We start from the raw sequence: 26,536 nt of genomic DNA on the forward strand, positions 1-26,536 counted from the left end.
CACCGCCTTGAGGGGGTTGCACTTGAAACCTCTCGTCATTCGAGTGGGCTCGCCGAGACGGCATCAGCAGCTGTCGCGGGACTCAAGCGCCCAACACGTGCAGGCGCGTTATGTGTGCCCAAACCGCGACAGATGTGCGCGAACTGCGGACAAGCTTGTTGAGTGTGCAGGTGGTTGCCGAAACCGGTACACGGAGTGTGGTGTCTTTTTTTTATAATTATTTTCTTTACATGTATAAACAAAAGTGAAACACGTAAGAAGTCTAGATATGATGAACTACTATCCGAGAATTATCGAGTCATTTGCCAGAAAGCGGTCGGTTGTAACTAAGTTGGGTGCCGACTTTTCATTACGTCAGTGTGACGTCACCGACTTCAACATGCTTTTCCGTGCAGAGGCCGACTTTGGCGCAGCAAATTAAAAGCTTTTGAAGCTCGCTAGCTTCGGACCTAAGTTTCTCTCGAAATGCAGGCTGCATCTTTGCCGATGTACAGGATGACCCAGCTAACGTTCGCTACGCTGTTCAAAAAGGAAAAGGAAGGATATAAGGAAAGTACGATGCCAGACACAACTTGAAGACTCACGGTGTTCGGTTGTCAGACCACTGACGACCGAACATCAAAGCCCTTATAATCGCATCTTGTAAATTTTAATCTTTTCTTTCGCTTGGCTAAGGTTAGCTGGGACATACGGTATAATCGAATGACTGGACCCGAGTAGACGCTGTCAGAACTAATGACGTCATCAGTGACGTCATCACAGATCAGTGTCTGCCGCCAATCTTTCCTTGTGTCTCAAAGCGTCCTCTCCTAACAAAGGGTATATTATTATTATTATTTATACTGCTGGGGACACTTTTAAATATTGGTTAGCTCTATCGGTTAATCCTATGTGGTGTGTGGGAGCTGTGACCCAATTGCATAGCCCCCAAGATCGGTCCGCGTTCCAAGCAACAAGGCGACTATCACTCCACTGAAACATCCCGCATGTCCTTGCAATCATTCCGCATGCTTTCCATAGAACTCTTGCGGAATCTACATGTATGCCACGTAAATACGTTGTAATTTCCATAAACATTGTACGGAAAACACATGGAGTGCAGACCGTATTGGAGTGCATACGGGTACGTTAAGGTAGGCCGCAGAGCAGGATCGGCCCACCAAGTCGCAAACTTTGGTCGCACTGTCTTAGGGATCGGCCCAGTTGAGTACGGTAGACAACCGTCCACGCAAGGGGGGTGAGGGATAGTCGAAGAACTTCCGGTTAATTAACTTCGTGCGGCTGCGCAGGCACCTTCTTCGTGGACACCGAGGTGGACGACGACTACGTGGGCTTCGTTTTCGGCTACCAGGACAACGGCCACTTCTACGCCGTCATGTGGAAGAAGAGCAGCCAGACGTACTGGCAGGCGACGCCGTTCCGGGCGGTGGCCGAGCCCGGCATACAGCTCAAGCTCGTCCACTCGGACACCGGGCCGGGAGAGACGCTCAGGAACGCGCTCTGGCACACCGGACACACGCCGGGACAGGTACGCGAGCGCCGTAATAAACGCGAACCGCGTTCCTTTCCGAGCAGCGAGACGTAGGCGCCATGCACTCGGACGTCTCGCCCCGACTTCGAAGAGAGTGTTTTATCGTGGAATTATGCGACGATGTTATAGGAGAAAAGTAAGCTAAGCTGTTTTAGTAATTTACCCTTCTAGAATGCTAAGCTGCATTAGTAATTTGCCCTTCTAGAATGTTCAGTGCTTACTCTCTCCCTTCCATGTTTTCTATTCCCCTTTCTCTCACCCCCAGTGTATGGTAGCAAACCAGGCGCTCTTCTGATTGACCTCCCTGCCTTTCCTGTCCTTTCTCTCTCTCTCTCTCTCCTAGAATGCTCAAAAAGTAATAAAAGAGGGGGAGGGGTCGTCACGGCGCCAAATTTATAAAGGAAAAGAATTGGAAACTTGGTGTTCGTTTTCCCTTCTAATAATCGACTTACTACGCCGAAACTAACCAAAGTGGAGTTTTCAAAGACGCATACGCCCCATCGGTTCAACTTCGAGTTCCTTCAATCGTGAAAGCATATTTTTTGGGGGGACGCGTTCGGCGCAGGTGCGCCTCCTGTGGCGCGACCCCCGCAACGAGGGCTGGAAGGAGAAGGTGGCCTACCGCTGGCTGCTGCTGCACCGTCCCGAGCTGGGCCTCATCCGGCTGCGCATCTTCGAGAGCGACCAGATGGTCGCCGACTCCGGGAACATCTACGACTCGGCGCTGCGGGGAGGGCGGCTGGGAGTGTTCTGCTTCTCGCAGGAGGCCATCATCTGGTCGGACCTGGTCTACCGGTGCAACGAGGCGCTGCCGGACGCCGCCTACAGGGACCTGCCACCCGAGCTGAGGAAGAAGGCGCGCCGGGACAACGTCACGCCGTCGCAGGTGCCGCTGGGACCGGTAGTGTTCAACGACAACATGGTCTAGCTGTCTGCAAGACGGTCGGAGAAGAGTCCCGGAAGAAAAGCTTCGCGCAGTCCATCTCCTCCTCCGCGTTTCCATGCGGCTACACCACGCGGGAATAATAATAATGATAATAAAAACGACTTTTCAGAAACAGTCGTCGGCCATGCCATGCTCAATTACAAAGGTTTTCGTTCTAGGTCTCCGAAGCTCGGCCAACGAGTTCACCAAGCCCATCGACGAGCACGTGCAGAAGTAGGAATGAAGGAAAAGGGGTTTATTGGCTTAGTTCCACGGCTTCAGTTACGGAAGCCCACTCCACGCAGGAGCTAGTTACACGTCCGAGTTCACATGAGGACCCGCTGCCTCACTGCCCGAAAAGTCTCCGCTTTTGATACCATCGTCTTCCCTAGGCGAGTCGACTAGGGAATCTGAAGACTGTCTAGCAGCAAACCACAATCGTCGAATCCGTTGCGATACCACGCCCGTGCTACCGCACCGCCCGGTAGTCACCCCGCCTCGGAATCCCGATGGTATAGAATATGCGGCTGGATGGCAACCTGCTAGTTCAAGGTCGCCGTCGTTGTTCGGTAGCATTTGATGTTAGCTCCCCTCATCATTAGTTCAGGCTATCAGGCAGTGGTGGGGGTAGTGCCCTTTTGAGGACCCGTCAACCATCGGTACACACGCTACGTTGACGTCTGGATAGACGCTGATGGATGTGTGGGGGTCCGCCTCGGGGCAAACGTCTAATTAAAACATTTGTGGTGTTGAGACGTAACACCAGTCTCGGCCCGGTCACGCCGCGATCGGGAGGTCGGCCATCTTGTGCAAGGGGACAACCTAACAGCGTGGAAATGTCTAGGTTCCCGGATGCGTGTCGCATACGCCCCATTAAAATAAAACCGCAGCTTCTTGGAGGTGACACCGCTTGTGTTCTACGAAAGGGCGGTGCGGCAGCATCCTGTCTGCAAGCCGAGCAGTTCCAAGGCGGAGTCAGTCGATTCACCTTCCGCGAACTTGGTCCGGGTCACCAACAAGAGGCAACGGACTCCGGAATTGCGCGCTCTCGCGGCTTACATTACGCGTCACCTATGCAGCAACCTTGGCCGCCCGCCAAGGACGCCTTCCCCTTCTGCTACAATGTCACCGGTAAAAGAAGGCGGAGAAATGGCAGCGAGGCCGATGGGACGTCGAGACAAGAAGCGCGCAATGCAACGATGTAACAATGCAACAATGTAACGATAAGAGCACGGCAGGACGGAGTTCCAGCAGGCACACGGCGGACGCGTTCGCGCATGCTTCGAGTGCATAACGCCAAGGACGCGAATGAAAATAAAGAAAGGGTGAAATGTTCGGGTCAAAACACGAGTGGGCGTCGACACGCGTGGCTAACGAGACATGATACTTCGGCGAAAGAACAGGAGTTCCAAAGCAACAGGAACAAGAAACGGGCTGCACCGAAACGCCCGCAGGACAGGTGTAGCAGAAGCAACATGCAAAAGCAAACACACACACACACACACACACACTAAAAGAGGAAGAAAAAAGGAAAACAAAACGGCAACATTGACGAGAACAGGAAAGAAAAAGAGCAACAAAAACGAGACAGAGAGGATCACTGTGGCGGAGAGTGACAGCTGAGAAAGAAGAACCACCATGACCGACCTTTATATATGCACGAGAGTGAAAGGCCCATGCATCCGTCAAGAGAGTAGAAAGGGGGGGGGGGGGGGTGAAGCTCACATAAACGGCGCTTTTAGCGCTGCACTCAAGACGCGACGACGCGGGACAGGCGCTGGAAAAGATGGGGGCGGAGGGAGACCACCCAGGGCGGGGCATGCGGTCCGTATAGCTGCACGAGCCGAAGACGAAGCCGGACGCCGCAAGGGGAGTTTCTCTATACGCTTTAGAATTTTTCACACACACACACACACACACACACACACACACACCGCTTTTAGAACGCTAACTCCTACGTGTACGAAAAGTCTACAGGGCTCCAGTTTTAGGCTCGACACGCCTTCTCGTCTGCCGGCAGCTCGGAAGTGGCCACGTTAGATTCGTGTACGTGGACTCGACCGGAACGAGTCGAGTCATACGTCCGGTGTACTCCACCCGACCATATACCGCGTTTACGCGCATCTAACCAAAGAGCGATGCATGGGCGAGTCAACGGAGCTCTCGCAGGCAAATTCGCCTCGATTTTGCATAGCTCGGTACGACCCGCTACGAACTCGAAGGCTGGAGTTCGGCCGGACAAGCCGACTCGACTCAACTTTATCGGGTTCGCGCAGGCGTAGGTGCAGTAAGGAAATGTAGAATCAGGAATGAAACTCTACGCTGACTAGCGTTCATATAACTTGTTGGGTCAACCTTCGAATTCTGCGTACACAAACCTGCCTTGCTTCGAGTACAGCCATATTAAAACAGGGTTCGTTCATTTTCTCTTCTACACCGGAAGCAGTCACCGATGAAAAAGCCAGCGCGCTCAGCTGTAGCATATTCACGAGGCAACGAACGAAAGAATCAGCGACGGCCATGCGCACAGCGGTGTCTTAAGGAGGTCACTCGTACATAGAGCAGAGAAAGCTCAGTCGTTCAAGAGGGTCACAACACAAGCACGAAAAATTGCCGCCAAAAGATGTACCCGGATGACAGGCGTCATTGCCACAAGAGCCGAATGTTGATTCAAGCAGGTTCGTTCGTAACTCGTTTATTTTTTCACTTATTTGCAATCGCACACACGTGGTACGAGGCGTCTGAACAATGTGGCTGCGCCCACGGCTGCTGTTGCAACTTGACCAAAACCCGCTCGAAAATGGTTGCGCGCGCGAAGTTATCGGTACGAGACGGGGAGCGGGAGGGAGCGTACGGTCGAGCGGCGTCCTCGGAAGCACTGCATGGAGAAAAGAACATACCGAACAGCGGCGGGCGCCAAGCCGTATCGAAGGCGACGCGTTCCTCGAGACCACCGGACCGTCGCAAGGAGCGACGACGTGCGAGGCGACGCGAGAAAAAAAAGGCTGCTCTCACTCGGCATTCCTGGAAGAGGCGTCCTTGCCCGACGCGACCTACGCGTCACACTTTCTCGATGCCAGCGCCGGCGGCCGTCAAGCAAGACCAGCCACTGCAACGGGATGCCGCGGCCGTACCTGAGCTATGCTGACTCGAGGGATTAGCCAGAACTGAATTCTGGTGTTATGAGGCACGCCGTAACGCTTACCGCGGCACCCGTTCACGTTTACACTCACGGCCATGCACTCGCGCACAAGTCACGCTCACCGATATTCATTACTCGCGTTCGTATCAACGCATGTTCCCCCTCACTGGCATTCACCCGCGTTCATGCTGACGTCGACTCACACGGCACCCATACTCTCGTCCACTCACACTCACTGCCGCTCAACTCGCGCTTATACTCACACGCTCGTGGGTCTGATAATCACGTGCAAGTACGCCGACCCCACGTGCAAAGGGTCCGATTCGGCCCACTAACTGCCTCTTGATAAAGGACACCTGAACCGCCTTGCACAAGGAGGTAAAACAAAAGGTGCGATAAAATGGAGACATGACGCGGCGATTTCGTTGGGCTCAGTTCGGCTGTGTCCGGGCGTTTTAGTCGTACAAGTGGATGGGGGAGGGTGGTGGAGGACGCGTTACGTTAGGTTAAGTTAGGGTTCCCCTTCGGGGAAGTTCAAGACAGCGCAAAAAAAGGCGCGCTCACGCTACGATGCAGGAAGCGAAAGACGCAGGAAGTGGAACGCGAGACGTCATGCACTCTGCGCCCAATCCTGCCCGAACTTTCCTACAAAGGAACGAAGCAAAGCGGTAGCCACCCTCATTACTGCACCCGCGTTAGAGGAAAGCGCCATTTCCTAACGAGTGCCGATTGTCTCGCCCGAAATGAAAACCTGCTGATTTCAGAATCCAGCCTACTTCGCAGAATTGCCGCTAACAGTCGACCTGCTATAGCCAGTACAATATACGCCTAAAGTTTTGAACAAGAGTTTCGATATAAACCGACGAAACGTTTCTGTACGGTGTCATTTTAACCGCCCCAATGTCAAATCGCACTCCTCGCGTATGCAAAGCTCGTACGGATTCCTATTCCTCAATGTTGCAGCCAACATTAACTTCATTGAAAAACAGGCCAACAGGCTCTTGCCAACATTCGGCGAAGATTAGACGACGCGCAAGACGTTGGCTTCGTCCGCGTTTCGCTACGCGAATCGTCGCATTAATTCGCATGTTGATTGTTTTTGATGAGATGAGCAATGTTATCAACCTTACGTCGCCGACTTTCTTTTGCGCAACGCCTGACCGTCAAACGACACGACACGCCGAGAAGGGTCAAAAGAGTACATGCAGACGTCTAAAGAGTACATGCAGACGTCTAAAGAGTACATGCAGACGTCTAAAGAGCACATGCAGACGTCTAAAGAGTACATGCAGACGTCTAAAGAGTACATGCAGACGTCTAAAGAGTACATGCAGACGTCTAAAGAGTACATGCAGACGTCTAAAGAGTACATGCAGACGTCTAAAGAGTACATGCAGACGTCTAAAGAGTACATGCAGACGTCTAAAGAGTACATGCAGACGTCTAAAGAGCACATGCAGACGTCTAAAGAGCACATGCAGACGTCTAAAGAGCACATGCAGACGTCTAAAGAGTACATGCAGACGTCTAAAGAGTACATGCAGACGTACAAGCACAGGTCGACGAGAACGCTTTGCGTCGACGCAGCTGTATCGACAAGCAATGAAGTGGGTGCGACGAGAAAAGGTACAAATTGGTACAAACGCGCAAGATTACTGTTCGCGGGCAAAAAAAAAAGCAATCCACGCGTTCGATCAGTCGGCGTAACTCGCAGCGAAGTTTTCGCTGCCCACCCGAGTAACCGAATTCGGCCCAACCGACCCGGCCACCAACCGGCCTCAATAACATTTAAAAAAAAAAAAAAAAAAAACGACGCGGTCACGTCGCATGCAACACGGATGCTGCGAAGAGCCGAGGCGGTGTACAGCGCGCAGGCTTTTAATGGGTGGAAGCACACCAGATCCCCACGTCACGACCGATCTCTCCGCGAACAGGGGTGGTTGTGGTCTTAGCAGGCGGGCAAGGCCAGCCACATCGCTGCCAGAGACGGACACCTCGGAGGGGGCCGTGGAAGGTGTAGGGATCTAGAGGTGCATCCGCGGAGAAGGCATTGAACCGCGTGCCCGCAATCACGACACCACACTCCGCTCGAGCTGCAGCCGCGTGGGCACACTCTTAACAGGACCAGCACTGGACACGAAAGAAACGAGAATAATTCGAGAGGGAGAAAAACAATAAGATTAGCTACTTTTACAATGCGTAGGGGGGCTAGCCGGTCGACCATCAGAGTTGCAGAATTGAAATCGGCTAGCGCAAGACTGGGGTAATTGAAAATGGATGGGAGAGACCTTCGTCCTTCAGTGTACATAAACATAGGCTGATGATAATGATGATGATCCTCACGAAACATCGGCGGTCGCGACGGAACGCGCAAATCCTTTGTTTTTTTTTTCTTCTTTTTCTTTTCAAATCCTACAAAGTGCGCAGTTCTGGACCGTTAAACTTCACAGTCAACCTGCTGCTGGTAAGAAAGTCCCGGAGGAAGGCTCCCTGCCACGCAAGCGGATATTGTTGAAACTCTTCGACACTATATACTTGACCAGCACCGTAAGGGTTAGGACAGTCAGGTCAGAGTGTACGGGGCTCGGTTATGGCGGAGGAGAAAGTTAGGGAAAGAATTTCGCAATGTCCGCGGTGTCACATGCATGACAACGACGACGAAGCCTCCTCCTCTTGTTATCTTCTAGTTGTCTCTGAACAATGCATGTTTCTGATGACTACAGCAAGGACAATCTGCCCTTCGCTTGAAGCGTCAATGAGCACTTCAGCGAAACCACTTGACCGACGAAGGCCGCGAGACTAATGCGCAACTGACGGGCGCTTGGTCAAACAGGCTCGCATATCCTTATGACAAGGACAGCTGCCCAGTTACATACGTCAAATACTTTAGCATTTAGGAGACTGCGCCGCCGTACTATTGTACTACGTCAAATATCCGAAACAACGCAATGTCACGCTACGATGTTATTACGCTTTTTGTTTGCTTGTTCGTTCGCTTTGAAGCAAGTTACTGGCACGACATCCAGTAACTGTGTACCAAACCTATTAGCGCAAGATTCTGTACTCCTGGATTAAAACGAAGCTTAACCCTATACAGATACAAATGATCGAAACGCAACCCTCTCCTGAGACCAATGGCAGGATATATTTAAATGAAATTTCTTGCATTTGTGAGAAAAGGTGAAGCTGCAGCAACTGAAGGAAGCAAACTATTGAATGATGGCCTCACACGTTTCTCCCAAGAATTGTGGAAAATTGTCACGTCTTAAAAAAAATATGAAGGATAAGCTTTACAAATCCACAACTGTGCGTAAAAGAAAGAAACAGATATCGCAATTTTATGGACTGCATATGGTAGAGCGTGTGGAGCGGCCCAATTTTATACATAACCGTTTCCAGCTTGCCTGAAACTGTCGATGTTTAGGAAGCCCCTGCTTAAAGTCTTATTCACAAAGAGCGATACATTTGGGATCGGTTTATAATACATCAGTTTTTGTCCGCTTCAGATGCCTCAACAAGAACAATTCACAGAACTGTTATATATATTTCCATTGCTGACTTACAGATTTGTAAAAGTGATCTTTCGCATTTCTTAAATGTTGCGATCTTCAACAATTTGTCAAATAAAAAAATAAACAACGATGGCCTAAATAAACAATCTGCTCTCTACAGTCCGTAGATACCAGCCTCTTATAAATGCTAGCTTCTTTTAAATGCGACAACAACCCTCACTACAATAGGCGCGGCGGATGGCGAGCAAAACGATTTCTCAGCTCAGATGTAATTTACACAGGAGCTCCGGCGCTTAAGCCTCCGTTCAAGGTACAAATGTGACATGCTGACAATAAGCCACGTCGAGTGGAAGTCAGCGCTAGCTTGTTGCACTTGGACATGTGATGTAATGCAAAAGCGAGGCATACGCAACTGTTCAAGCAGACACCTTAGATTGCGCCATCAGCAAGGAGTCACCTGTGACGCGTCGGCTATGTACTGCTCGAAGTGATTAATTCAGTAACGTAAAGTTCAAACTCGGGAATTTTGCTTCACTGGCCGAACTCTGGCGTTCGAGGTCTCGACCAAATGCGAGAAAGGGGCGAACGTTGTGTTGGCGAAATTGATCGCCGGAGATATAGTGGTCACGAAGAAGCGTCCCGAACGCAGAAGCGTGAAGATAGCATGTAGAGAATGTAGAATGTAGAGAGGTGTATACCACTCGCACGTGTACACTTGGTAGGCATAGCACGCATGCAAATACAAAACTAGGGTTAGATATTTGCACACGCATGCGCAATATTTGTTATTCTTCCATACTGTCATATTCAACTTATTGAAGATATGCACAAAATCCCCCACAGAGGGCGCTAAATCAAGGTGCAGGCGAGGGGCTATACACGGATAATTATGGCATAGACGTGAACGCCGTAATTGACGGTCGTCTGCGTATCGAATCAAGAGCTTGTGGCTGACAGAAGCTTTAAACGACGAAAACAATAACGAAGATACTATCAAGCACTGCTATTTCCTCAAGTAGTGCTTCCAACATCAATTCGCAGCCCGGGCCATTGTGTTTGGTGAACCGAACAACTGAACAACGATGATATCAACTCGGGCACGGCGGTATAGCCACCAAACCAGCCGAGTCGCCGCTACAGCGCTCACACCCTACATAGGTATACGCCTATAATGTCTAGCGCACGAAACGGCGTTGGCCCTTATCGCGGCGCAAAATCGGCTTTCTTTCCCACGACGAAGAGGTCGGTTTTCATCGCCCGCGAACGTTAACTGCCTACAACGCACCCTATGGTCACTGTAATGGCTCGTAATGAGGGTTCCCCAATAACGGTGCGCAGACGTCTAAACGACGGCGATCCGTGCCCAAGGCTGCATGTATACCACATGTCGGCGTGCTATGCCATAGCTCATGCGCGGCACGCGCCAGCACCCCAGCGGCGAGTTTCCGATCCGCGAGCTGCCGATACTATAGCGCGCAGCAGGGCAAACAAACGCAACAAAAGTAACTATAAACAGAAAGCCAGTTCAGGCGAACGGGAGTGCCCATCGCGGACGCCATCAGGCCACAGCTTCCGGCGACGAAGCAGACGAACTTTTCATTCCCAGCGGAAAACCGGTAGCAGACGACGAAGCCACCCGTGTATACCAAGGAGGCAAGAAAGAGCTACAGCGACCTCGAAGCAACGGCCGCTACCGCCGCTGGGCGTACAAGACAGTTCATCACACTTTAGCAGCAGGGGCGATTAAACGCGACCGGTAGCGGAGCGCAGATTAGGCGGAGATTAGCCCGAGGGCAACGCTAAAAGGCTGGTGCACCGGCAATTCAAAGCAGACGACGCTCCAATCTCAGGGACTGGGCTCGCGTCGTCTGTTCTTTAACTAACGTGAGCAGACGCCGGCCGTGCATGAGCGAAAAGCAGACGACGCAGCAGCCTCGCATGAAGGCACTAAATAACAATAAGATAAAATTAAACATCACAAAAAGAAAGCGCGGGTAACGGACGACAACGGATGCTTTTTAGCTTGGCGCAACGGTACAGCAGGAATAAACGCCTCGAGGAGAGACAATCAAGAGCCCGAGTCGCATATGACGGAAAACAGGAAAACGAAGAAAGACGGCAAACCGGTTTTCTAATCTAAATGTTCTTTTTTTTTTCGCATGGATCTCGAGAGAGAAAGAGAAACGACGGAGTGTAATTATTCGGAACCACCTGATCATGGCTTCCCTCGCAGCGCAAGCGTAGTGCAGACGACCATTAGTCGTCTGCGCCATACAACCTCTCGCGTAGTACGTCTGTTATTATCTGCTCTCCAGACTAACCATAGCTAATGCTCGCCTGAATTGGTACTTCCCACTCTCGCGACGAAGTTATAATTGTCAGGTAGGAGCGAAGCCGTGGCGAAACAGAACGAAACAAACGCTGTCCCCTTAAATAAAAAAGAAAGCGCAGCGCGCAAAAATAACAATCAGCGATGACGAACCCTTCCCCTCTACAATATAGCCTGGCCCAAGATCGTGCTATATATCAGAAACTACTTTTCAGAACCATGGAGTCAAAATTTCTCGTAAATTGCGATAAAGGACGCTAACAACACGAACTATAGAGAGAAAGAGAAAAATTTTTCGTTGATAATTTCGTATCACGTACGAGCCATTACGCCACTAGTCAGGAATAAGCTAAATATTGAAGAAAAAGAAAAGAAAGAAAGCCGGCGCTCTGTGTAATGGATAGTCCTGAGTGCAGCAATTAAGTCGGGTAGTTAGTAGACCATATCGCCTCGGAGACGAGGTAGTTAATGCGCGTTATTACTTCCGCCAACAGCCACTCCTTCCACGTGACTTGGCGCATTTTACGACTTCCCTCCAGTCCTATAGCTGTCGCCGGCACGAAGCTATAGAATGAAAATAAATACCCGCGAAGGCAGCGCTGCTGACGTCACCGGCAACACCTATAGTGAACTAACGTGCACTAAATGTCAGCATCCGCGGTGTGAGCGAAAGATAGAAAACACCAGCCCGAACGATACGTGAACTTTTGGACAGATATTGCGTACGACAACGGCAAGAGAAAACGGGGCAAAACTTGAACTGGTTAGTGTAACTTCAGCAACGTAATTCTTTGTTTTATTTTTTGAAACATGACTTTAAAGAAGATGCTAATGCCTTTGACATCGAATAGTACTCGCGATATGCATCATTGGTGCCGTTTAAGGGTGCCTCTAAACCGCCACTACAGATGTACATATTATCCCAATAGAAGTCATTAACAGCAAGTTTCGGGGCTTGCTGTGCAATATTCTAACGGCCAAAGGTTGCGAATTCGAAAGACGCTGGAGTTCCTGAGCAGAACAATCCCTAGTTGACTGCACAGAACGAAACCACGTAAGCCGTAGTATAAATTGCGGCATAAACACATATATGTAGTCGTGCGAATGACCCCATGATGCGTGACCGTCGTCCGCTGAACAGGACGCCGATGCGATGATCGATGGTATATCGCCACGCAAAAGAAATCAATAAAAAAAATAATGAGCTGACCACGCGTACCTCGAGCGGCTGAGGTTAGAGCAATTAACTGCACTTCTTGATAAATCGATGCCGCAGAAGCGTTCGACGGATGACGTAGCAATCTTGCTTGTTTCTCTGCAAAACCTACCCCCTCCGGATGGCAAGACCGTTTTCCGTGACGTAATCAAGAGCCGACGCCACGATTTCGAAACGAAACGAACGCAATCCCGACCGCTCACGCGTATAAACCCCTCTGAGAGCACAGCACCAAGTAGCAAAAGGCAAAGCAAGATAGCAGAAGGCACGTTGCATCGCAGACGACACGAAATAAAGCGTTGCAGACGACGGAGCGACCGCTCCGCACCGGAACAGGAAATGCGGGGCAGCTACACGTAATGGTCTCCGCGAAGGCTAACGGCTTGGGAACAGGTTAAACCATACCTCGGAACGCGTTAGAGGTGAACGAAGCCGTAACACCCGAAGCGACTCCACAAAACAAAAATATTCAAACAGGAAGAACGCGCAGGCGACCCAAACGCCTGCTATGCAGAAAGGAGAAGCGGCGGAAACAAAAACAAAGGAAATCACGAAGCCAGCGCGCCGCCACCGCGGTTGCTACAGGGCATTCGCCTGCGAAAGCAGACGAAAAAGCGCAAAACAGACGACCATGTACGCCGACGACGAATCGCTCAGGGCGAGGCCAGCATTCTGCAGCTCTTGCGCCTATGCCGAAATGACGCGCTTTCAGCACACGTAGGGCGTATTAGAGATGAGTGGTGCTTGCCACTGTTTATTTGTTTGCGAGCCTCAGCTGAAAGAAAAGTGCGTCGATGTACGTTGCAAGTTGAAAAAAACTAAGCGTTTCTGGCACCGCGCCCTGCCCAGGGAGAAAGTTAAGACCGCGAAGCGAGAAGTAACTAACGAAACGTGAAAAACAAGTAAAATAAACTTATTCCGCCTCGACGCAAATCGCATAGCATTTTTTTTGACGTGCTTCGTTTTCTTTCTCTCAGATGTCGAACGGAAGAAGAGGCGATACGTTTTTGCTCTTACGTTGTTATTGATTTACTTCTTGTGCTACAATGTTTGCAAAGCTTGCGGACGCGGGTTTCCGGAGGCCGTCATTCAGGACGAAAAGTGAAAACAACGAGTTTTTTTTTAAAGACAACAATGACGGAATCTGCTGCTGATGCGCGGTAAGTGATGTAACCTGGCTGTGTATACATCATGCAAAAGAAAGGGGGGAAATAAGTGAACGAAAAACAGGGTGAAAAGCTAACGAATTGAATCAGTAAAGGAAGAGACCGCAGTGTTATAAACAGAGGGCGCTCCTACCGCACCAACGCAGGCCGAAGCGCATGGTAACAGACGAAAGACGCAGGCCCAAGGAGCTAGCTGTTTCCCAGGTCTAAGTACTACAACAGAGCTCGCAAAAAGCTTCCGGTAACGCTTCCGCATAGTTACAGACGACGGCATGATTACCGTCTGCAACAGAAGCAGACAACAGACGGTCAGGCGCGTGTAATGCTTTGGTACGTGTAAAAAAAAACGCTCTTCGTGGAAGTTTCTGTTGTCTCTTCTAAAGAAATGGCGTTTGGTTCGTCTGTCGTTACGACGGAAAAATAAAAGTTGGCAGAGAAGATTCATTTTAGCCACTTGGCGAATATAAATGAGAGAAAGGCGGAGCGATGATAGTTCAGTTATAACAGTGCGTTCCCGAGTTTTATCGCACGACTCCACTGGCGTTTTTCACTTTTGTTTCAATAAATTTGGCAAGGCGTACGGTACACACCACATTCTGAAAGTTTGCTAGCCATCTTGCATTTTCTTTATCTATATGTAAAGTTTAAAACAGGTGCATTCACCTCCCACGCGCAAATAAGACCGCCAAACGCACGCTTTCTTTCTTTTTATTGTGTTGTTGTTGTTTAAACAAAATCTGAGACCATGTCTGCACGAATTTGGGGAGTCATCGCAGAGTAAATAGACTGCAGCGGCACAGTTCTGTCAAGCCGTTGGGTAACTTCGCATTCAAAGGTTTAAAGAAAAAGAAACAGCAAACGCATCAAGAAAGGGGAGAGGGGGGCTACAAATATTGAGGTGCTACCTACTACAAAGTCACCGCCCCAGACGACACAACAGGCAAAAAAAAAAAAAATTATGCACAGCTTTCGCAAACCGACCGACGTCAAATAATGTTGCCAAAAAAGAAAGAAAAAGAAATCTGCGAGCGACGACACTTGGTCAATGACGTGTGGAAGTCGACATATACGCTCACGCACAAAGAGAGAGAGATGTGGAGAAGGGAAGAAAGAAAAAGTAAAATAACAAAGGATATCAATCATCGAACCTAGAGGCTGGCGTGCTAAAAGGCCTGTGACGATGATGAGTTCATTGCAGACAACCGCTAAAACAGGAAGCAAGGGGTTCCCGCAACTGAAAATATTGTGAAAAGCAGGTATACATAGGCCGGCTTCTGAAGAAAAAAGAAACGTGTATACAAACAGGTGTCGAGTACTAACAGGTCGTAATATAATAAACAACGATGCCCGGTGCCAGGGTCAAAACATGCTCGCCGCTTAAAGGCGTCGTTACAATGTATCTATCTACAGGATACAGTGTATCCAGTGGCACTTATGCAAATGTATTCATTGCGTAAAGCAAACACCTGCGACTTCGGCAGCTGGCTAACCGAAGGAGAGGTAGGCACGGGAAGCTGTAGTACGCGTCCGGCCTAAGATTGAGCGCCAGATCCACAAGCAAATTCGTGTGCCCGTTGCAAGGGACGGGGGGGGGGGGGGGGGCTAACAAACAAACGGTGTTACTTTATGATGCTAAGAACCAACGGGAAGTGCACTGATGCATGCATACGTGTGAATCCTTCGCCGATTCGAAGCCCCACGTGTGCAACATGGGCTCAAGCCGGCAGTGTCGTCTGCTACAAGCGACGAAACACATGTTAGCTCGTATGGACGTCTGGGTCAGCCGCCGAAAAACTAAACTGAAAACCCTAGAAGCAAGAGTCTAATTGAAAGCAAACCGCACGCATAGGGTGGGTAACAGCGCCTCGCACAAACGGGGGATAGCGAAGGAACAAGAACTAGCAAAATCGGCGGGTCGCGAGGACATTCAGTGCGTACTCACTAGTTGAACAGCGATCCAGCTTCGAGAACCGCCGCGTCACCGGTCACGTCATCCGGGCCTAATCCCTTGCGACCCTTGAAGACGAGCATGCCGTCGAATTCCTCGAGGCACATGGAATCCCAGCTCCGTGGAAAGGACGAGGCGCCTTTGTCGCGGGAAAGAAAGATGGCGGCGGCCTCCGAGAGGATGGTCAGGCGGCGTGCTGCTCCCTCGTAGCAGACGACGACAAACCGCGGGAAAACTGTGCAAGCAGCAACAGACGACGCCGCCGAAGACGACAACGCAGCGTCATCAATCCATCTCCCCTATGGGAGAGCGAACGCTGGCCGCAGGTTTTTGCACGTGTTGCAAAAAAAAAAAAAAAGTTTCCCGCCAGCAGCAGCAGCAGCAACAGCAGCAGCCGCGGCAGTTGTCGCGAGCGGCTTCGGATTTCGAGCAATAATTGTCGGGCGGAGTTCCAACCGCTGTCAGGTTGCCTACTGCAGCAGAGGGAGCGCGTACGCCACACTTGCTCGCACAATGGCGCTCCTTTTCTTTTTATTTCTCATTCGAAGCGAGATCACGTATGACGTCACCTCAGTCGCTCTTCATTTATTTTATTTTATTTTCCTCTGTGGCCGTGACGACTCAATTCCCACGCTTCAGTGAAACGTTCACCGAGCAAAGCTGCGTTGCAACGCTATGTGCAGCAGACGACGCGGCGCCGGGAAAGTGCAGACGACGGCTCTCCTACATCGGAGGCGAACAATGCTCGAAGCTTACAAGGCCGCAAGTGGTAGTACGTGGCGAGCTGCCCAGGCCCTTCCGGCAGCCTCTATCTGCATGCGGTGAAGAACCGGCAACGGCGATCTCTCCTCGAAGTTTAAAGTGCCACGAGAGGCATAGTCAAAGTTGCAACCCACATGCTGTTTCTGTTTCTGACGGCGTGTGCATAAGAACATCTACTGACGTCGTACAGCGATACATCATCCAGGTGTTACGGGCTCCAAAAGCCGGCGAGCTCAGACCGCGCGCCACATAAATCGATAACTGAAAGGACAATAACTGGTTTTCTTGGGGTCTAGACACAGAACGTTGTCGTATACAATGCAACAAGAACTCAAACTCAGGGGGCCGACAGAGCTTCGATGGCCAACTACAACGAGCACACGGCCATAGGACGGCGTCGCGAACAGCAGCTCTCGGTCAGGCGTTCACTGCATCTGTGACGTCATCGGCGTCTAGCTTCGTCGCGGCGCCGGAAGGCATACATCCAGGTCTCGGCAGATCAACGGCCGGCTCTCAAGGGAAGCAAGCAAGCAAGCAGGCACAGGGATCAACAGCACAGCGAGAAAGCCCGAAGACACGCGACGACTTAAGCAGACGACACCGTAATCCAGCAGCACGAAACACGCAGCAGACGACGATCATCCAAAACGGAGAAAAGAAAAAGCGGCGGGCGTCAAAGCTCGAGGAATAGACAGCTCTTCTTTCAGCGGGAGATGACGACGCCGAAGCACTGACCGATGAGTCGATGATGGACGATCACTATCACAATGCAAGCACAGGCACACACATACACACTGCGGAGACAAACAGGCAGCACGCGAGCAGACGACGGTACACCGGCGGTTGCAGAAGGCGCCGTAGCTGCGGTGCAGCGGCGGGGGCAGAAGCAGCGGCAGCACCGCAGCGGCAGCACAACCAACCGGCGCGCACAGTGGGCGAACGTGAACTCCACGGCACGACCCAAACAAAAATGGCCGCTCGCCTCGACCGGCAAGCAGAAAGGAAATTCCCGGCAGCCAAGGGAGAACGGAGCGCCGGTTGAGGAGGGTACCTCCTCTCTCCACCAACCAATCACATCCCCCCCGCACCCTCCAAACGCAGAGAGAAACCTCCCTGCCCAGGCCTTTATGGCTTCAGTCCTGAAACTTGCCTGTTTGCTTTTTCTGCTCCCTCTCTCCTCGTTTCTTCCCTCGAACCCCCTGAGAAGCGCGTGTATATTTTGGCGCCACTGGAGCGGACGTCCGACGATTACCGGTGCAGAAGAACGCGAACACAGCACAATAAAGCTCACTGCTAATTGTAACGGTAACGCTTTCTCGCACTTACGCATGGAAAGCGGAGACTCCAGTAAAGTCCGTCCCAGGGACAATGAATGGAAAGTCAAGTCAAGCTGAGCTGTACTAGTAAATCACTCGCGCTATTAAGGTTCTTGCGGTCTACGGGGCTTCACGACAGACTCTAAGAATGCCGCCCCCTACCGCTCTGTAGTGTACGCGCTTTGTTCGTGCTTGTCTCCCTTTCTTTCTATCTCCCCCTTCCACTCTGTTTCTCTTTTTATCCCCCTTAACCCTCCCCCCTGCGCAGGGTAGCCAACCGGAACTACCTCTGGTTAACCTCCCTGCCTTTCTCTGCATTATTCTCTCTCTCTCTCTCTCTACAGTACCAAAAGAGGCAAAGCCAGAAAACACGCCATAACGAAGGACGGGTGGCGGCATCACCTTAATGTTAGCGCACCACCTTGCCGTGACGTCACGGATTTGACGACGTCTGCTAGGACCAAATTAAATTGCTATCACTAAACATGGGACTGCCTGCATTCTAAAAAAGCCAAAGCCTAAACTTGGCAATTCTTCCAAAACATTTATTGAGCCGCGACAGCCCAAGTACGAGAGCTTACTTTGAAATCCGTGACGTCACATTAACATACCTGGTTCCGGTGGAAAATTTTGAAAAATTTGAACTTTGGCCTACATTTTCTCTTGGAATCAACCTCTCAACACGAAATCAGAAATATAATATAGTCAGGAAAGAACACTTCATCAGTGTAAACTGATGTGTTTCTATTGATGGTTCTTTGAGGTGCTCGCGAAGCCTACAATAAAGTACAAAAGCGCGTGAAACTAATACATTTAACCAGACCGGACAGACTTCGCGTCGTGGCATTGAGCAATGTCTTGCACCAACCGCAAGTTGCACTTGAGCAGGCCATAAAGGTGCATCATAGTTATAAAGTTGAATGTCGAGAGAAGGGCAACGTTCCGCAGTCCTGTTCTGCATGCCTGTTTTTGTTCTGTTTCGTTTTTGTTTCTCTGCAAACACACTGGTGGCCGAGGTGAATACACTTACACGAAAGATGTTCACGTAGCCTTTAAGGCGACTTCAGGGAAACAATACAACATGAAAATGTATGAGCAAATGAGTGAGTCATTTTCTTCATTAAGTTTCACGATGGCTCAGCCGCTGACGCACAAACGAGACTATTGCAAAAGCAGCTTATTGCGGGAGTTTCGCTTGCAGCGAATCTGTTTTCTATACAATAAATAATGTTTTATGAGCGACATCGACCTTTAACGCGTTCGAACAAATGCTACAGATTCAGTATGATTCACGAGCATTAACTTTTCGCGATAGAAGCCGCTGACATGTATCGCGGCTTACGTTTAAGCAGTTCGCGGGATCGATTTCTCGCTCATTATTACAAATTTGCTGCAATTCTGTAGTTTACAGCGTAAAAGACGTCGTTTTCCAAAACGCATTTTTCTTTGGTGGGAAGAGGTCTTTCGTAAAAGAAAACAACCTGAAGGTCGAGCTTTTTGACTACTATTTCGCGCCAGAACACCAGCGATGATACGTCATGGTGAAGTTACGAATTGCAATGTTCTCGTATCCGGGCTGTCGTGCTGCACCGAAAGTTTCCGAAACTTCATAAGTTCAGTCCGGATCATTTAATACACAACGTAGTACATCCTTACCGGGCAACAAACAACTATGTCCAAGTAGACACTTTCAAGACCAACAACATCAGGGCGAAATGGTGCGTGAACTTCGCGTCATCGGCAATCTTCACTTTCTTTGTGTCCTTTTCTAGCTTGCCAAGCTTCCTCGAAAAGTAAGGGTGGCCATACACCTGAACGTGTTTTTATTTCTCTTTTTCTTATTCCCGACTTACTGACACCGTAACTGACATCGATGAACGAGGACAGTAAACCAAACGTGACATTGTATCGTTATTGACTCGACGACGACACCACCGTTCCACAGGAAGCCTGCGTCCGAGCCAGTTCCGCGCTCACCTCCTATCCAATGCGCCCCGCGCCCCCAAAGACGACATGTCGTTTAAACGCCCGCAGCGCCACCTGCGCCGTCGCAGCAGCAGACGACCGAACTGCGGAGGGGTTCCCTGCTGGGGAAAGACCCGGGTCGCTCCTTACTGTCGGTGCACGGTCAGGCATGTCGCGTTTAAAGAACCCCGTGTACATGACGCAGTACGAGAACGCCACATAAACATAGCAAGCGTTTTCGACAACGCATGGAAAGCAGAAGATGGACGTGGGGTAGTACATATACGGCCAACATGCGAATACGATCCCTCCAGTACATTAGTTTTTTTTTTTTTCTTGCTTTTCCAATGTGACAAGCAGACGACTACACTATATATGGAGAGGGGGAGGGGGGGGGTCTCCGGAGTCAGGAAGATTCTTGCAGTCCTGTCCTTTTGCTGACGCTCTTTCAGCAATCTCGCACTTTAACGAACAGTGCACATTATCAAATTGACAGTTGCTCGTTACGCGCACTAAGTGAATGAGGCTTCCAAAGCCACGCCAGCTAGGCAGAGCTATAGCAGACGCCGCATATCACGTCGTCTGCAACACGACCGCAGGCATATTTTTTTGTTCGTCTGCTCCACCATTGCGCGTCGGAAAAGCAGTCGTGCAACTGGAGACGCACTGATCCATGCGCGACTAAGGAGAATAGACGAGCAGACATTATATCCCGAACCATATTCTTACATTTTTTACTTTATTTACATCAGCTCAGGAGTAGGAAAAAAGCGCTGCCGCTCTTTGTTGAATTGAAGTCCCCTCGCCGTCCCAAGAATATCATTCGTAGCAATGGTCGCGCCGTCTGTTTTTTTTTTTTTTCTATTTTCTTTAAGGGGTGGGCGGGGGGAGAGATCCAGGTACCGATTGTCGGTGGCGCGTAACTTCCTGTGCGACGGCGCCAACATCCGGTGGTCCACTTCATCGCACTCAACATTTCTGACATGTCCCCTCCGGATGCTGTCAAGAGAACTTTCGGCCCATTAGTGGGCAGATATCGTTCAATTCAGGGAATAGACAGATCTAGACCGCCAACGATCTTGGATGGCAACTGATCTAGCTCAACAGTAAACTAGGCGGCGCGAGGGATACAAGTAGTATTTTTAAGTAACTTTTTTAAGCGTCTGTAACAAAATAACGGTCAACAATAAACATTGTTTAGCCACTTACACGGGCGACGCCTAGGAACACTCGCCTCTCGTGCAAACCATGTTTCTGACGTGTCGCACCGTGTTTCCACACAGGATGTCACGTTACGCGATGTGCGCAGATTACCTGAGAGTTAACCGGAAGGTGTAGCCCTAACGTCGCTGGTCTTTTCGTCCCAGCATGACTTTCAGCTTGATACGCCAGACAACTATCGTGACGTCAGGGTTCTGAACTTCCAAAGACTTGCTCTACCAAAGAGCTATAGCGTAAACGTTGGTTGGACTAGGGCTCGACAAAGCCTACGTGCGAAGCTGGGCCATTCGGGGGCATTCAGAAATATAGCGTGCTCAGAAGGTGGCTATGCCGCCTGCGCGCAACAGAATTCAAGTGGAATTTGGTTTGAAACCTGCGTTGTGTCCTTGGCGGTCATATTCGGTGGGCAAACCTGGGTGCTGTTTTCTTATTTCTAAAGCTCTCTAGTCACGAGTAATCATGCAGCAACTACTGCCTGTCATTATTGGCCACGCTGCAGTTCTGTTTCACTATGTATGAAGGAAAAATGAAGAATTGCGAAACAGCGTTGTGCTATCTTCCTGGCCGCCGCACCTGAACCTTGATTGCTGTCATGACATCTTGTCTAGGTCCGCTTCTTACCCAAACTTCGTCTGCAGTTTGCTGGTCGCTTGTGTGTACGTGTGTGTGTGTGCGTGTGTGTGTGTACGTGTGTGCGTGTGCGTGTGTGCGTGTGCGTGTGTGCGTGTACGTGTCTGTGCGTGTACGTGTCTGTGCGTGTACGTGTCTGTGCGTGTACGTGTCTGTGCGTGTACGTGTCTGTGCGTGTACGTGTCTGTGCGTGTACGTGTGCACTTATTTGCTTTTGTATTGCCTGCCCATTGTCTTGGTGTTCAGCCGAAGACTACCGTATGTTGTAAAATAAAATAAAAGACTGCCGCACAGAAAACGGCAAACAGCACGGTTGTTAACGGAAACTACAGTGATGCAAAGATGACTTGGTCGCAGACGCGAAGGACAAGAATTTTCTCAAGTGAAGCGAAAATGCAAACAGTTTCTTCCATTAGGCATCTACCAACGGATCAATGAAGCCATCATTGACGAAAATAAATTAACTCTAGCAGGCAAACGCTCCCTGCAAAAAAAAAAAAATAAACATTAAATTTATGTCTAAAGTGAACAAAAACAGACGCGTTATCCTATCCCAACTGGAAGAACAAGACGTGAACAGGAGACCACAGCAAACACAGCTCCTCTCTACAAATGATAAGTATAAGTCGTAGACGCCACCATTCGAAAAATTAATCTTGCAGAACCGAAACCAGAGTACAAAATAAAAAGGGCATAGAACTGAAGTTTCGTGAGACCGGGCAAGCGGGCAAGGCAGTTCATCCTAGCGATGAACAGGAACAGTAGCCAGTGCGTACGGCATTTTCCTCTAATATCTTTCACTCTTTTTTATCTATCCCCATCGAGTGCACTGCAAAAACTAACAGAAGGAACTCCGGGCCTAGTGTCCATGATGTGCAAGCACGGTGTTTCAGCTGCAGCCCGGAAATGACGGTTAGTTAGTACACATGTATTGGCCGAAACTTCGTCCTTGTGTCTTCAAACGGCTATGTGACTTTCAAAAAGTAATCGTCTTCAACGAAATATTCCGTGATCAACGCAACAATTCACAATCATTCGCATGTGTGCAGAGTGTTATTCTCTTCTGCCTTTGTAAAGTTAAGAGTGCTTCAAAATTTAGGCCAATGCAGACAAATAAAGCATCATAAACAAAGCCACAAGAATGTCTGAAGCCACAAGCACGAAGATCAGACAAATCCAAGTACTGACTAACATTCCAATGGAAGCTGTACGACCGCAGTATACCAAAGCTCCCTGTGGTAATTCTAGTAGGAAATTCTATTCCTGGCCCACGGTAGCCCAAGAGCACTCACAATTCCTCGCTGCCCACCTTCGCATCTTGAACAAAGTAGTAGTAGCACAAAAAATTCCTGCTCTCCCTCTCGCTCACCATGCTCTCTTTTCGACACAGCAGTTGCAGACGACGCCGGTGACAACGCAGACGCCGCGTGCTAACTGCGGACGAAAAAACCGAGGGGCCGAAGCAGACGACACAGCGGTGACGCAGGGACGGGGCCGCGGGGAGGCAAAAGCAGGCACAAAGCAGAAGAGAGACGTCGATGAAATGTTATCAAAGCAACTGAAAAATCGAGGCAACATCCGCACCCCGCCGACAGCAGCGCCCTCATCCACTTTGCAGTTACACTCTCGTGTCATTAATTCCGTGCAGCACTGCGAGAGCCGCAGCTGGCGTCAGCGCACTCAGAAATCAGATAAGCGCGTGTGTCTACCTTACACAGCGTTTCAATTTGCCGGAAATTCTGAAGGCAGAGGTAGACCCGTAGAACAACTGCACCACACAGAGCAGATCACGTATTCGCAATACAGTTGCACGTAAGGCCGGAGAGGCAAGGAATTATAAAACGGTAACCCACATCATTCAACAGCATCGGCAGAACGGCAAGCGCCCAACATGTCTGCAAACTATTCATGTTGCAAATGAGTAGAGAAATAAGACCCCATAAATCACGAGAAAACGCATTATGTTGAACGGCAGCGTGCAACGTTGAAGAACGCTTCGAGATCACCCGATACTCGTTCTCCGAAAGTAGACAGCCGAGGCGCTAGCCAATGTGGTACTTTAGCATGGCCTTACTATTTTACCGTCACCGTCGGATATCGGCAACGCATGCACAGTGCTCCATGCTAAAATATTCAAATATCGCGCGTGCCCAAGCTAGACAGAGGCTCACAGGAATGTGGAGACCAGCTGGAGAAAGAACAACAGCTGTCGAACATTCCCCTATTATATTTGTTGACCGCAAAACCACTTGTTCTCACGTACTGCTGTTCCCAAATAGACAAATTAACGAGAAATGTCTCACGCTGGAGTTGAACGTTTCGACAAGAGGACTTCTCTTCGTCAGGGCGAGCACAAACTCCCCTGTCGATACGCTGACTCGACCGAGAACATCACGTGATCGACTCCACGTTGCGCACTTGTAATACCGCGAAGCGAAATGCGAGTGACAGCGGCTGTACGCAGATGGGGCTGCCCGCGGTCTGATAACGCCAACCGTAGTGTTCCCGACACTCTTTCATTCATCCCTAAACTGTGCCTTTTGCCTCTTCGCCAGTGTAGAGCGTAAGAGTAGAGTGCACCAGCATAGGCCGACCTCTCTGCCTGTCCCGTGAATAAAATTTATGACTCTTTTCACTACATTGTGGTTCTAGCAGTGCTCCCCAGAAACGTTTTTCTTTTTTTTAATGCACTGCGTTAAGCGCGAGAAGAAATGCACAATGCTGGCACTCGTTTGCACTAGTTCTGCACTCGTCCTGCACTAGTTTCTGGCGAGCGCTGCACCAACTACGAGAGGAACGCGAATCCGACTAGCGCTGTTTTCAATTCCATACAATGGAGTGCGCTTCTCAATACGCTGCACCGTTTTAGCGAACACGAGCGAACGACACATGCGCCTACACCGAAATAAACAGGGGAAAAAAACGACACAATGGCAAAAGCGCCCCCAAAACGCGTGTCACTGTAGCCCCGAAACCCCGCGATCGCCCCAGCGCGGCGACCACGGGCTCCATCCTTTCCAGGAGTGAGGTACAGTAGACCTCTCTAAAAGACGGCCCCCTCCAACCCCCACTTCCCTCCCCTCCCCCCTTCACCACACCTTTTGTATCCCGATTACAATCCCCTTCCCCCGGGGTTCTCACCACTTCACCCCGCTTCAAAGCCTCGACCTCCCGGAGCGTACTCCAGAACCGGAGTTCGGCTTCCCTCCCTTGGCGTCTAATATACATACAAACAGGACCCATGCGCCGTCTACGGACCCACGGACGGTCGCGTCGCCTAGCGGGAAACACGGACAAACTCGAGGTGAACGCAGTTTTCTGTCGTTGTGTTTTTTTTTTTTTCTCCCTTCTCCTTTTGTAGTGACGGAACAGAACGAAACATCGACAACGGATGGCTCCAAGGGAGCACAGGGGCGGAGGCAAGGCCCGAAGCCTGTTAGTGTACGCTTTCCTTTAGTGTAGGCAAGAAAGACAGAGAGAAAAAAAACGAAAGAAAGAAAGGAGGTGCCGTTAAGGAGGAAATATTTCCCCTGCGAGATAAAACGGAAAGCAAAACGGTGTTCGGGGTGACAGCCCCTGCGTGTTGTGCCTGAAGCACGGTCGTTACGCGGCCAGAGCGTACTTAAGTTCTGCGCAATTAGATTTTGATTATTAATGTAGCAATCACTATTGCACATCATCAGCATGGTTACGCCCACTGCAGGGCAAAGGCCTCTCCCATACTTCTCCAACTACGCCGGTCATGTACTAATTGTGGCCATGTTGTCCCTGCAAACTTCTTAATGTCATCCGCCCACCTAACTTTCTGCCGCCCCCTGCTACGCTTCCCTTCCCTTGGAATCCAGTCCGTAACCTTTAATGACCATCGGTTATCTTCCCTCCTCATTACAGTCCTGCCCTTGCCCATTTCCTTTTCTTGATTTCAACTAAGATGTCATTAACTCGCGTTTGTTCCCTCACCCAGTCTGCTCTCTTCTTATCTCTTATCGTTACAGCCATCATTCTGCTTTCCATAGCTCGTTGCGTCGTCCTCAATTTAAGTAGAACCCTTTTCGTAAGCCTCCAGGTTTGTGCCCCGTACGTGAGTACTGGTAAGACACAGCTGTTATACACTTTTCCCTCGAGAGATAATGGCAACCTGCTGTTCATGATCTGAGAATGCCTGCCAAACGCACCCCAGCCCATTCTTATTCTTCTGATTATTGCAATCTCATGATCCGAATCCGCGGTCACTACCTGCCCTAAGTAGACGTATTCCCTTACCACTTCCAGTGCCTCGCTACCAATCGCAAACTGCTGTTCTCTTCTGAGACTGTTAAACATTCCTTTAGTTTTCTGCAGGTTTATTTTGAGACCCACCCATCTGCTTTGCCTGTCCAGGTCAGTGAGCATGCATTGCAATTGGTCCCCTGAGTTACTAAGCAAGGCAATATCATCAGCGAATCGCAAGTTACTAAGGTATTCTCCATTAACACTTATCCCCAATTCTTCCAAATTCAGGTCTCCGAATACCTCCTGTAAACACGCTGTGAATAGCATTGGAGAGATCATATCTCCCTGCCTGACCGCCTTTCTTTATTGGGATTTTGTTGCTTTCTTTATAGAGGACTACGGTGGCTGTGGAGCCGCTATAGATATTTTTCAGTATCTATTGTACTATTCTATCTATTTCAGTATTACTACTGCACATGTGCTCCCGTAATTTCACGCCATTATCGCAAATTATGGCACTGGTGACTACGCAAAGCATCCGACTATGTTTATATTAGAATGCAACGCAGACCCACTTTACCGATGAACAATGACGTCAACCCGAATAGCACAACTAGCGAAATTAATGACGTCACGGCAAGATGTTGCGGGAACTTTTGGG

At 49.9% G+C, this 26,536-nt stretch overlaps 2 protein-coding genes across 4 annotated transcripts in view; one reads left to right on the forward strand and one right to left on the reverse strand.

The window, feature by feature from the left end:
• Tsp (Thrombospondin) overlaps positions 1-2,591 on the forward strand; it is a 46,215-nt gene extending 43,624 nt beyond the window's left edge. For both annotated transcript variants that reach the window (XM_055062211.2, XM_050194515.3), the window contains exons 9-10: positions 1,290-1,528; positions 2,097-2,591. In XM_055062211.2, coding sequence (XP_054918186.2) covers positions 1,290-1,528; positions 2,097-2,459 — 602 coding nt within the window. In that variant the 3' untranslated portion in view covers positions 2,460-2,591. The remainder of the gene's footprint in view (positions 1-1,289; positions 1,529-2,096) is intronic.
• jing (AE binding protein 2 jing) overlaps positions 1-26,536 on the reverse strand; it is a 196,786-nt gene that overhangs the window by 102,214 nt on the left and 68,036 nt on the right. The window contains exon 1 of one of the 2 annotated variants that reach the window (XM_055062212.2): positions 15,764-17,787. The exons of the other annotated variant lie outside the window; for it this stretch is intronic. Within the exon in view, the coding sequence (XP_054918187.2) occupies positions 15,764-15,876 (113 nt within the window). The 5' untranslated portion in view covers positions 15,877-17,787. Of the gene's footprint in view, positions 1-15,763; positions 17,788-26,536 lie in introns of those variants that run through there. 2 annotated transcript variants of the gene reach the window in all.

Source organism: Dermacentor andersoni, chromosome 10 (genome assembly GCF_023375885.2).
Source record: "Dermacentor andersoni chromosome 10, qqDerAnde1_hic_scaffold, whole genome shotgun sequence".
NCBI classification, from domain to species: domain Eukaryota; kingdom Metazoa; phylum Arthropoda; class Arachnida; order Ixodida; family Ixodidae; genus Dermacentor; species Dermacentor andersoni.